This window comes from Branchiostoma lanceolatum, chromosome 10 (assembly GCF_035083965.1).
Source record: "Branchiostoma lanceolatum isolate klBraLanc5 chromosome 10, klBraLanc5.hap2, whole genome shotgun sequence".
Lineage (NCBI taxonomy): Eukaryota > Metazoa > Chordata > Leptocardii > Amphioxiformes > Branchiostomatidae > Branchiostoma > Branchiostoma lanceolatum.
In genome coordinates this window covers 18089293-18101932 of record NC_089731.1, presented here as the reverse complement: position 1 = coordinate 18101932, position 12640 = coordinate 18089293, and the positions used below count along the sequence as shown (strand labels likewise).

Here is a 12640-nt window from a genome sequence, read left to right as displayed (position 1 = left end):
ATGGAGGTTCCGTGTTTGAGGAGAGCCACATCTCGAGCACGTTAAAGAATCCACCGCACTTATCGGAAAAGAGTAGGGGCCCTTCCCGGCGTGAGTGGCTCAAAACCTACAGTCCAATGGCAGCACATGGGGCAATTGTCTTTTTGAGATCACCTGCGCGCCGAATGGCAGTCGCTACAGACCCCTGCGATTTAGCCCCGCCAATTGTGCGCTCCTCGCAATTCAGCCCCTGGCTGCGAACAGAGACTATTCGGCCTACCCTACCCAACCCTTGAATCCTTGAACGAGGACATCTGTGATGTCATCTCGGGAGACAATGAGTCCTTCTGCTCCACTCAGTCCGGTCTTCCATTAGCGATCTCAGCTCTGTTGTTGAAATGTCACTGAGCCCAGCATCCCTTTTTAGATTGTCAATGAGGGTTGTGCGTCTCCTGTACCCAACCCAATACATACAATTCTTGACGAAGGTAATATCTAACCTAACAAACGGGCACAGGTAATGACGTCTTTATCAATAAACTACTTTTGTCAAAAAAGTATAGTTCTCATCTACTTAGACGTCTAAGTTGTGTCTTATATTGTCCATGCGTAAACAACACCCATGGCGGTAACGGTCTTGCGCATGCTCCGTGTGTGTAACACTCTATCCAAGGGCCACATGTGAAATAAAAACATCAAGACTAAGATATCCTTTCCATTTTTATTATTATTTCGTTTTCAAATCACATCTGAGCTGAAAGCCAGGACGCTACAGGACCTTGTAGACGATGGTTATCCCGTCCTTGCCTGGGTAGAAGTTGGGAAAGACCTCCCGGCTGACTCGCTCCCAGAGCCCCTTGTCCTGCAGGCGGGCCATGGCGGGCTCCAGCTTGTCCTTGTAATCCTCGTATTGCTTGGGTCACATTTCCAATCCGGGGCCCTGCCGGGCAGTCTTTGGGAACGAAAAGTATGATATAAAAGACAACAAAAACACAAAACGTACCCAAAATTTTTTGAGAACATAGCTTGTGCAAATTTATTGACATACACTTTGATAGTTCGTTTCCGCAAACAGCCAGGCCGGGCCCCGGTAAGGAAATGTGACCCTAGCATAATGGTGCAACCACTCCTCGCGGAACGTGATGACGATGTACTGCGGCCGCCTGGAAATGAGAAAATGGACGATTAGGGTGTTTGTCACTTCGCATTACGGGGGTTTGGGGCTATTCATTTTACATGTTACAAACACAAGCACGCAGAAGCACCCGAAACAATACCTTCATTCTTCATGGAGGTAACAACGAAATACACCACCCCCTACGTTTCTATTATCATTGTTAGTCCAGTTGCAGTGTAGAGAATTGAACTCCCATACTCATTCTCCCAAGTGCTAAAGCCCCCGTCACAAATAAGAAATTCAGCTCGGTGGACGTGTTGGCGAGCTTCAAATGTGCATTTTCGGCCGAAGTACGGGCGACGTTCTGACGATTATGCGGACTTCGGGCGATTTTCAGAAATCAAAGTTGATCCAAATATTGGCCTTTTACCAGGTTAGCCGATTCTGACTTTGTCCATGTCCAAGAGATGGTACCATCTCATGGGGGATTTTTAGTGTTTGACAGACGTCACCCGAGATTTTCATTGGCAAATACGGTCGACGCTCGGGCGATTTTGACATTCGGCGAGCTACGGGCGATCTACAATACAAGTTCGGCCGACGCTCGCATGAATTGTGACGCCGGCTTAAGCAGACGAAACGGTGCCATATTCTATGTGTATGATACCCGGCAGAGGTTTTGAACCAATAGTAGTAGTAGTAGCCCACTGTGTTCTGCTGCTGCAGTGGTCAGAACACCATATAGCCGCAATCAGAACCAATGTGGGGCAAATACTCTACCCCTAAATCATTGCACGGGTTTGACATTAGATAAGGCTTATCTGAAATCTAGACCTGCAGCTCACCTAGTTTGACGACCCGTATGATCTCAGGTAAACAGTCTTCCTTCAGGTGACCCGCGGCGAACGCAGAACAGCAGGCAATGGCGTCATATGTGTCTATGAAGGGAACAGTTGTTTTTCAGTTAGAATATACGGTTTAATCTAAACTTATGTATTCCAGAAGTTTGGAATCTGTGAGAGGTTCATATTATCTCTCCGTGTATATGCCGTTTGTAGGTACGCACTAAGACCTGTCCAGTTTTTTTAGTTAAAAAAAGGAAAGCTTATCAAGTGTTCCTTTTGCCAGTTTTCAAGATTTCGGATTTGATTCGTTTTGTTAGTTGTTAGACATTGTGAAATACGACAAATACTGTTTTCGATGTCCAGGGGGATCGGTCCAACAAAGTCACAGATGAGTCGGCGGTAGATCTGCTTCTTCTCGGCAAGGTCCAGCATTCCCTGACTCCCGTCCACCGCGTCTATGTTGGTAAATCCCTTCTTCAACAGCTAAGGAATGATAAATCAATCAATCGATCGAATTAATAGAATGACTGCAAGAGATAGCCTCCGTTGTAGGCTCTGAACCGGCTTTTTTGGAGCCTAAATAATGCACTTTTTGCAGCCAACCCGCAACTATCAGCCAGCCCTGTAACTATCAGCCGGCTAGGGTAAGCTTCACCGCAAATACCATTATTACTTCACGGAAGATTGTGTCCTACGGACTCTTGTTTCAATTGGGACCTAAGCATTACACAGCTACAGAGCCTGAATTGTCCTCTTGCCACATGGTGAAATAATATCGATGTGAGTAGCTTGGTAAGTTATTGATAAGCTAAGTTCTTTCTACACAGCCGCAGTCAACGCCTTCACGGACGTCTTGGCTGCTTTCATCGGAGTGTACAGCGGTCCACCCTCAATAAATCAGGACCCCTATCGCTCCACGTTACATCGCTCGTGAAAGGGGCCCTGATAAACACCGCCGCCAGACACGGTTCTGGCGACGTCATCTGCTTCCCCTCATCGGAAGCAAACGCGCAAAGAACGCTGGGGAGCTATCAACCAATCAGGTTACGGGTAATTATAACATCGTTGCTTTGGTTACCCAAAACAAATGGCAGCCGATAGTTTTGCTTCAGCTGTGGAAGACTTGTTTGGATTAGAGCGGCTTCGTCAGCATACAGCAGCCCACCCTACAGACACTGCTTGATGACAGGGACATATTTCTAAGTGTAAGGACAGGCGGAGGGAAGAGCCTCTGTTATATGGGCTTCCCAGCGGCAGCGAAAGCCGAGCAAGCCCACCGACCTTGTCCGCGACTTCCGCCTGGAGATGAGTTCGTCAGTCCGCTCATTGCCAAATAAGGACAATTCATTAATTATTCATGAGCAAGTGTTGTCGACGTCGCCAGAACCATGTCTGGTGGCGGTGGTTATCAGGGCCCCTTTCGCGAGCGATGTAACTTGGAGCGATGGGGGTCCTGATTTAATGAGGGTGACAGCTTTCAAGACATCATCCTTCTTACCGCTGTAACGCCACCATGCGGCAAGGAGTAGCATACATGTACCTCATTATGCCCTGATGAAAAAATTGACTGTGGTAGCGCGCGTTGAAAAGCACTTTACTTTGACATCCACTGAGACATGAAAAAAGCCGTCTGAACATCATATATCAAGCATGGTCTAGACAAGAAGTGTTTCTGAGGAAGGGGCTTAGACGATCATGCCCAGCTGGGGCTAACCGTGAACCAGATTATCCCTTGAACCACCTAACCTCTTCCGCGCACACTCCAGTCCCGGCCGCCCCGTCAAGAATACGGACCTCCTTGCGGTTTGAGCTGCCCATGGTTTTCTCCATAGCGTCGGCGCAAACTCTGGGAGCAGTACACTTCAGCTGCGTCATTAACTCCTGTTGAGAGAGACGGCATAAATTAATCTCCAAGCAGTTTCGAAGATTAAGATCGCAAGGTTTACTGTTGACGACACCGCTTTTCTTATAGCTAGGATTCTCCAATTTTGGGGCGGCTAAACTTAACGAACTTCACCACCATCTGCTTCAGGATAGCTATCAAAAGCATGATTCTGGGAGCCGTGACGTCACAATGACATGCCAGACCGCAGCGTCCTCTGCCTACCACCCTTGGGTTTACTCCTGCCCACCAGGCGCGGGGCTGAGCCGAACTTACCCGACCACCTCGGGACGCCTCCTCCGTCGCTCGTTCATCGGACGGACTGACTCACTCACTCGGCGGAGGAGGACGTAGGAGCGAGGGACCCACCATTTCAGCACCAAGGACGGGGCCCGCCGCGGACGGAGCTCGACTTGGCGTTCCGTTTTTTTAACATGTGTATTGGTGGTGCAATCAACTAAACGTATTGTATCAACTATTCATATGAAACGTTTTGACATAACTTGAGTTTGACTGGCACGAGCTAGATCTACTGTACTTATTTGTTCGCTTGAGGTAAATTGTAGTTTATCCAATGCCAATGGGAAGTCCAAAGCAGAGGTCCCGTTTTTGAGAAGAGCGGACTTTAGCTGACTACGTTAAAGAACTCAAATCAATTTTCGAGAAAAATCGGGGTCTACCCGGTGTTAATATGTTGGTGGATCATGTCTATCAGTCCTGACTGCACAGCTGACGTCATTCATCAGTAACAAGGGTGAACCAAACTGCACTACAAGTGGTTCTAAAACAGGTTAATTTTTCCACCGAATGAGTTGAAATTTGGCAAAGGGACATTATGATCTTGAGACTAAAATAGCTCAATTGATTGTTATGAACCACTGAGTTTATTTCAAGTTGACCACCCCATTGAATGTCCATCAGAAGCACATAGTCCTACAAGGTCCATTTAGAACCATTTCCTGAACCACTTAAAACCATTGTAGGAGACTGAAACTGTATAAAAATGCATATCTCTATCTGCTTATTGTCACTTCTGAAATCCAGAATTTTCTTTGCTGGTACGTAGAAAATGCCTAAACATAAAAAATAGACGGAGCCGAACCTCTGCTTTGAGAATACTCTTCACCGAGAACTTTAAACCACCACGAACATTCCCCTTTCACAGTAATTAAAACCCTTCATGGTACTTTCAACCGCAAACCTAAAACCACAGCGAACACTCCATTTTCTCCCTACCGTGAAATTAATCCCCGTGAACATTTCGCCTTTTACAGTAATAAGATCTCCGGTATATTTGTTTGCTTTTTTACATCATTTTTGCTTGTTTCTATAGCTAGCACATCATTCAGGTACACACCTTTTCATAGTTCCCGGACCAGTTGTCGTAACATTTTGCCGTCTCTTCTGGGGTCGAGTTGGGGTCGTGATGCGTGTCTAGGGATGTAGTCGTTTCTGCCAACATGTTTTCTGCTACAACAGACGTGGGACAGACATGTTTGAAAGTTTGAACCTGAAGTGAAAGCTATGAAGTACATGAAATCGTTTGAGAACAAGATATAGCGAATCAACCAAATTGCAATTGCAATGTATCCTACGTAATGCCTAGGTCACAATTCCCAACCAGTTTTGCGGGAACGAAAAGTATGATGTAAAAGAAAAGAAAACACACAAACTTGATCATGAGCACTGTTGCAAAATCTAATTAGTGACCATTCCAATACGTTCCTCTCAGACTTACCAATTATTGGACGCTGTTGGTAAATTCAATCTTTGTGTGGAATACGTTTATGTTTTGTGAAGATGTACATCCAGGCATTATTTAGGCTACCAGGTGATCATGATCTTTTTTAACTGATGCAGGCAGATTGCGATATGTACTGAAACAGCAGATAGGAGAGATAAAGACTTTTTCAGAGAGAAATACAAAAAGTAGAAACTCTACACTGCGAGTGATGATTCAATTCTTTAAGAATCTTATTTTGAAAGACGTATTATCTACAAAGGGCGATCGCGGCTGTCCATCAATACATTGCACTTCAACAGATTTAAAAAAAAGGTGACTGGACCGTTGTTAGTTCTTCTACATTTCTATGTTTTAAACTAAGTTTAAGATTTCTTTTTTTTAATGTAACTAATGCACAAGCGTTTCAAGAGCAGTCTGACGCACACGGGTCGGGTACTTTAGAATGAACTTCCAACACAACAAAGAAAAGTTATTGCCTATTGACTGTTAGAAATGGACTTTAGGACTAGAGTTAGGACTGGTACTGAGTTTTTAAATTGTATATTCTTGTGATCCTTGTGTATTATGTCATGCATCTGAATATGTGTTATATACATATATGCAATTCTGTCATAAGATACAAATTGTCTGGAGAAGTCCGGTAGGCACAAAATATCTGGATGTGAATACACATAACTGCATTGAACAATTTATCAGAGAAGGGAAGAAACAAACCAGTAATAACGAGGAGGGGGTGATGGTAGAAGATTTCATACCTCCGTGAAATATTTAGACCTTTCCTCATGTCTTGTTTAATTGTACCTCATATAATATGACAATAAGCTTAAGGTTTTGATTAACACTTTTTGACGCTGTGAACGTATGTAGCATATAGAAAATAAAATACATCATTTCAAAAACACAGACCAAATATAGTACCTCAACGAACAATGACTGTAGTAGTTTTTTCCATCCATCAAAGCCTACACTGTCACGCCCAGGCCGTCAGCCAAATGTGACCAAGACCCATCTCCCGTCCGCCATGTGTGACTAAGCCATGTCATTTTGCAGCTGGTATACTGTACTTCTTGGCCATTCAAGGTAACATCTTGGTATGTAGCTAATTAGTTATTGTTAATGCCCCACCCCCACCCAAAAGTTATTAGCCCGTCTGTATGTCTATAAGAGTGTATGTGTCTACATATATGATTATCTGTCACAATGTCAAAGCAAGTTGAAGCAAGGCCGCAGTTCATTACCAGCTATGCCTCACTGAGCTTCACACTCCAGATACTACGAATTAGAGAATACTAGATGTCATGATCGACGATCGCGTGCGCTCACACCAGCCTCTCTGCATCGACATTTTAACTTAACTGCTTGATCACAAAAGCTCTAACGTACACAAGAAACGCTGTTTTAACTCAGACTTACCTATTCAACGTCGAGTATCCTAGATTTGAGTTCAGATAAACAACTAAGAACAAATTACGATTAGAGAAGGGACTGAAAACCCGCCCGACGAGACAGCCGATCACAATTAAGTCAATGTTGACAATACACAGTTCGATCTTGGTTCGACCAATGGGTAAGCTTTCTTTATCTCCCGCTATTGTACTCCCGCGCATGCGCCATGTTGTCAAGCTGGCATGAACGTGATCTAATATAATATGAAAATTAGGTTTTGATTGACACTTGTCGTGACCGTATGGTGAACGTAAGTAACATATGGAAAATACATTATTGCGAAAGCACAGACCAAATATAGTACCTCAAAAAATAATTAATGTACAAATACTGTAGCAGCTTTTTCCATTGACCCAAGGACCTGTCCAGTCCAGGCCGTCAGCCGAATATGACAAAGACCCATCTCCCGTCTGCCATGTGTGACTTACTTAGACTTAGACTTAGATCCTCCCCCTCAAAGGTTACTACCGCATCTGTAGGTCTATTTAAGAGTGTATGTGTCTGCATATATGATTATCTGTCATAATGTAAAAGCTGGTTGAATCGAAGCCACAGTACATCACCAGAACCACATGATCACTTTTACCAATGGGATGTCTTGTTTCAATGTCCTCGATCATACTGTCCTCGTTCGTAAAGACTAGGTCAAGTGTGTTGCTCTCCTGATTGACCCTACTAGTGCCTTGTAGGGAATGAAACGTGTTGGAGTATATAGGAGTCCCTAACAGCCTCTAAGGAATTGGGCCTCTTCACTGATGTCGGACTTAGTTGATCCATCTCCATTCCTCCATTGTATTTTGGGGTTAATTAAAGTCTCCCAAACATAGAAAGTGTGTGTACTTCAATGTAGAGCATTTAGTAATGATGGTGTTCAAGTTCTCGTTGTTCTTCGGGGTAGAATTGGGGCTTCTATACATTGCTAGGATCAGGAGTCTGTCTTGTCTTTGGAGTTTGATCTCCACCATTACAGCTTCCGATGCCAGTTCGACTATGTTTATGTCCGGTACCTACCTACCTACCTAGTCCCTTCACCTCCGGGTCGTTGGGGGGACAAGGTAGCAGTGAAGATGGAGATTTTTCTCCAGGCTCGTCTGTTTCTTGCAGCAGCCAGCCTTTCAGACAGGCTAAGGGACGTCCACTCTGCGATGTTATCCTGCCAGGATTTCTTCTGTCGTCCCCTACGGCGACCTCCTTCCAGGGTGCCCTGCAGTATGGTCTTAGCCAGGTTGTCGTGGCGTGTCACGTGGCCGAACCACTGAAGCTTACGTCTCTTGACCGTTGCTAGCAGTGGTTCCTGTGGGCCAACGATGTTGCGTACTACCTGCCGTACATACTCATTGGTCTTGTGTTCATGGTATGTGATGTGTAGCAGTCTGCATGTCCGGTACACATGAGTCGAATTCGTCCCTCACATAGACGGCCACCCCTCGAAGAGGGACAGCACGGGGGAGTAGTGATTACGAATTACGCAACATTTTCGCCGCCGATTACGAATTACGTTAAATTCTCAGAACTGATTACGAATTATGTTAAATCATGAGGCTTCCCAACAGGCTTAAAGACTTAACACAAGATTCAACTATCTAGTTCTGCGTCAAAAATATAGATGTTATGTTGAATACCTACTTTTGCGGACACCTCCCTGAGAGGGGCCTGCATGGGGGCGTCTCGAGAATGCTCGACGCTAAATTCCTGAGCTACATATGACGCTAAGTTCAGCCAGCCTCTCTACGCCCTACTCTAAATTCTGAGTCAAAACTCACACACCTAGTGGCTGAACTCTTAGCTTGCGTCAAAGCTGGTGATATTTAGCATCTTGGAGATGACTTGAAAAGCACCTTAATCTAATTCTTTGCATTAAACGCATGAGTGATAATGACGAAGTCCAGACTAGCGTGAGGTCACACGCAATGACATCTGTATCAAATGGAGTCTAACTTGTTTTTTATTTATGATGAAGAGGCACTATTGAACTACGAACTTCCACACCTGTCAAGCTAGCTCCTGTAATGCTCCCAAACTAGGCAGCGGTTTGACCAAGGCTGATATTCCCTTATCACTTATACATGTCTCACTGAGCTTCAACACCTTCATGGCCATGAGGCAGGAAAGGATGTCGGCCAGGCACTCAACCCCGGAGTCCCCTATCTCATTACTGCTAATGTCCAGTTTGGTCAGTCCAGTTAAGTGACGCAATGCCGGGGCTAGTGTGCGCATACCAGCAGGGCTAATACCGTTCCGACTGAGTCCCAACTCTTGCATGGCTATGAGGTTGCGGAATACGGTGATAAGGGATTCCAATCCGGTGTCACCAATCTTATTTTCACCTAGGTCCAATTCTTTCAATTCTGATAGCATGCCCAGGTGGGGAGCCAGAGATGCCATACTGGCATTTGTTACATTGCATCTAAAGATATGGAGCACAGTCAGATGTGGAACCCAGTCCAGCCCAAACTGTAGAACTTCCATCCCAGCATCACCCAGTTCAAAGTTTGATACGAGACTTAGTTCTTCTGGCAGAGACATGTGCCTTAATCCCCACAACAGAATCTGAAGTGTTTCTGGTGTTAGGTTTGCCGATGAAAGAACCAGCGCCCTCAGTCCAGGAACGTTCTTTAAAACTGAAACCAGTCTGGATGTCTCCCCGGTTGAGTCCAAAGGCGGGTAGTTTACTGTCAAGTGTAATCGCAGACCCGGAGTGGGGCAGGTAAATGTTTGCTCTAGGAACTGAACTTCATCATAACCAAGAGAGAAACCATCTACTTCTAGTATCATTTTGTACGGAGTGCTAGACGGCTGGAGGTTTTGCAGGAAATATTTAAGAGCAGCATGTTGTTTTCTGTCCATTGTGTTATTTTGTAACTTCATAAAAGGCAGGGCTCTGACAATCTGAAGTACCCCTAACTCTGCCCTTTCGTTGAGGATGCTTAGGCAAAGCAGAACAAACTCGTTGTAAATATCTGCTATTGCTTCCGTTGGCTGTACAAATTTAGTCGCCATTTTCCGCATATAAATGAGTCCCATGCCGATGAAGTGTCCCAGTTCCTTTATAACAGTTTCTGCAGCCTGCAAATCGCGGCCACACGTGAACTGAATCAGAGTACCGTGCTCAAACACCTCTTCTACGGACGTTGGTTTCAACAGCTCTATGATGTTTTGATTCATTACAACAGAAGCGACATATCTTCCGGCCAGGAACTCTTGCATCGTCCTGTGGGCAAATGTCAACTGTTCTCGAGGGTACAGTTTTGAGGCTGAGACCTCTAAGAAGACCACGCCGAGCTTCAACAGCAACTCCCAGTTCACATTCTGCCTCTTTACTTCTGCAAGGTCAAGTTGGGTTTCCTTCCTCAACAGCGCCTCTAGTGCAAGCTTACCGAGCTTCAGTAATACAACATCCAAGTCTTCAGGAATCCGGTCTGGAATGTCCACTCCTTCCCGCTTACAGTGCTTTTTAACCAGGCAAGTCAGCAGGTTGTCGTACAGCTCCGTCATCGTTCCAGTAGAAACCATTGTTTGGTCTTCCTCCCACAGCATACAGACTAACATCAAGAAAATTGGGGTGTGGGTCAAACTTCCCAAATGTTCGTCATCTTTGAGACATGCAATAAGAGTCTCTGCTTGGTCTTGCTTTCCAACAGCTGTGAAGTATTGTCCAACGTATTTCTCCACGAGCTCAAATGAGAAGCCAATGATGCGTGCCTTGCAGTCTGGCTGGGCGTACTGCTGCACTCCTGCTGAGGGTCGGGAGGTGATCACGATCGTGCTGTTGGGGTAAAGTTTACCAGACAGAAGCTTTGGAATGGCCTGTCTGTCTGTCCCCGCCTCAGGCCGCAGCTCATCATACCCGTCCAGGAGAAATAACACCCGAGACTCGTTTCTCTGTAGGATTGCTTTGATGGCCGGTACATTCACACCCTGAGTTGTTTCGGGAACGCACTGGTCCCACACCATCTCCTCTATGGTCTCTCCCTCTCTCACCTCCCGGAGTCGGATCAACAGGACGATGTCGTACCGTCTGCTCAACTCCGTTTTCTGTGAGACAGCATCTAGGGCTTCTTTGGACATAAACGTTGTCTTCCCCCCTCCAGGTTCAGCTTCAATGAGAATGCAGCTTTGTGTCTTAGACTTCCCTGAGAATTTTGGGTTAAACAGGTCGTCTAGTCTTTTCATTTCTCCTGGACGTTTTTTTCGTGCTGTTATCAACTCTAACTCCGTGAAAAGATCACCGAGGGTAAAAGTGAAGTTGTCATTCCAGATCAGAGGCTTGAATTTTGTTAACTTTACCTCGTAGTAATTTCTTATGGTTCCCTGGAACACATTTGAAATAGAGACAATACGTTAAGGAATAAGAATAGTATTGTAAACATTGTTCCAACCATAAAGGTATATGATTGTGATAGATTTAACTATCACAATCATATACCTTTATTTAAAAATTTGCTCCAGAAAAAAATTAAGCATAGTCACCTATATACATATCACTATAGTGTCAACAGAAATCCGAAATAGGGTTTAACCTTCTATTGGTATTTCCTCCTCACAATGAGCTCCTCTCTTTGCTGGCAACTGGTCTCCATCTTTCTTCCTTTCCTGCTGAATATTTGAGGGTTGGGGTGCATGCAATTCTAGAGATGTTAGCAATGAGGATGTATTAGTATAGTTACAAACAGATATCATGATCATGGCAAACGTGGCATCATTACGGTAGCATGAACTCGTATTGTGCCTGATCTTACTAAGTAGTTTCTTATCCTGCCGTTGCCATTTCTGTTCTTTGTAGCTATTTTGTACCTGATTTGCTATTATTATGGTAAGACTATATTAGGCTATATGTGGGTTTCCTTCTTCCATTGATTTATTCACAGTTACGTATCTTGCTGTGAGATCTCTATGCCAATGCCTCAATTCCTCTCCTATGTCTCTCATCGTTGTGAAAGAAACATGTGCGAGCCATTCTGGATATGTTTGAAATTGTCTAGATATAGATCTTTTGGTGGCAGATAGCTTGTGATGTAAGAAAGAAGTGGTGTAGGTTTGGGCTTGTTAGAGAGGGCTGCTCCGACTCAATGCCGCGGCCCACGGTTCTGTCTAAGTACATTGTAACAGTCCATCGACACAGACCATCAGTGATCGTGTCGTCCTGCATGGTCTCGATCACAGCAAATATATTTCCCGAAAATAATTTCATCAGGTTGGTAGAACAAATATCACATCCACATATATATCAAGTTTTCAACTCATCGCCTTTTCAGGTAAGTATTCCACATACATTATATTCATGAATAAATAGTAGCTTCTGCTACGTCATAGTTGCCTTAAAGAATATGTCGTAGTTATGAATTATGTATTGAAGCCATTTGTGTGAACTTCACGTCGTTTTTGCCCAAGTATCTTGTGTGAATTACGTCGTAGTTCGCCCAAGTACGTCGTATTTGAGTTTTGACCGGAATAGAAAACCATAGACATCCAGGTCACAAGCAAAGACACTCTGTGCTCTCTGTGCCCTCGAGGTACAAGGTACTGTGTATACAGCCGTCAAACATAACAAAATACATCACCAGCGAGTGTAACTTGATGTAACACGTGGAAAATGTAATCAAGGAAGCAGGCTCTTCTACGGGCGC

At 44.7% G+C, this 12640-nt stretch overlaps 2 protein-coding genes across 2 annotated transcripts; both read right to left on the bottom strand.

Moving 5' to 3' along the window:
- Window positions 1–1924: 1924 nt before the first annotated feature.
- On the bottom strand, window positions 1925–7285 carry LOC136443037 (methyltransferase-like protein 27). Its single transcript, XM_066440087.1, has 5 exons — window positions 6981–7285; window positions 5181–5293; window positions 3688–3822; window positions 2289–2424; window positions 1925–2034 (listed from the first exon to the last, which is right to left on the bottom strand). Exons 2-5 carry the CDS (start codon window positions 5283–5285, stop codon window positions 1925–1927), a joined length of 486 nt encoding a protein of 161 aa, XP_066296184.1. The 5' UTR covers window positions 5286–5293; window positions 6981–7285.
- A 193-nt stretch (window positions 7286–7478) lies between these two features.
- Window positions 7479–12162, bottom strand: LOC136443036 (NLR family CARD domain-containing protein 4-like). Its single transcript, XM_066440086.1, has 3 exons — window positions 12138–12162; window positions 11533–11641; window positions 7479–11334 (listed from the first exon to the last, which is right to left on the bottom strand). Exons 1-3 carry the CDS (start codon window positions 12160–12162, stop codon window positions 9006–9008), a joined length of 2463 nt encoding a protein of 820 aa, XP_066296183.1. The 3' UTR covers window positions 7479–9005.
- Between the last annotated feature and the right edge of the window lie 478 nt (window positions 12163–12640).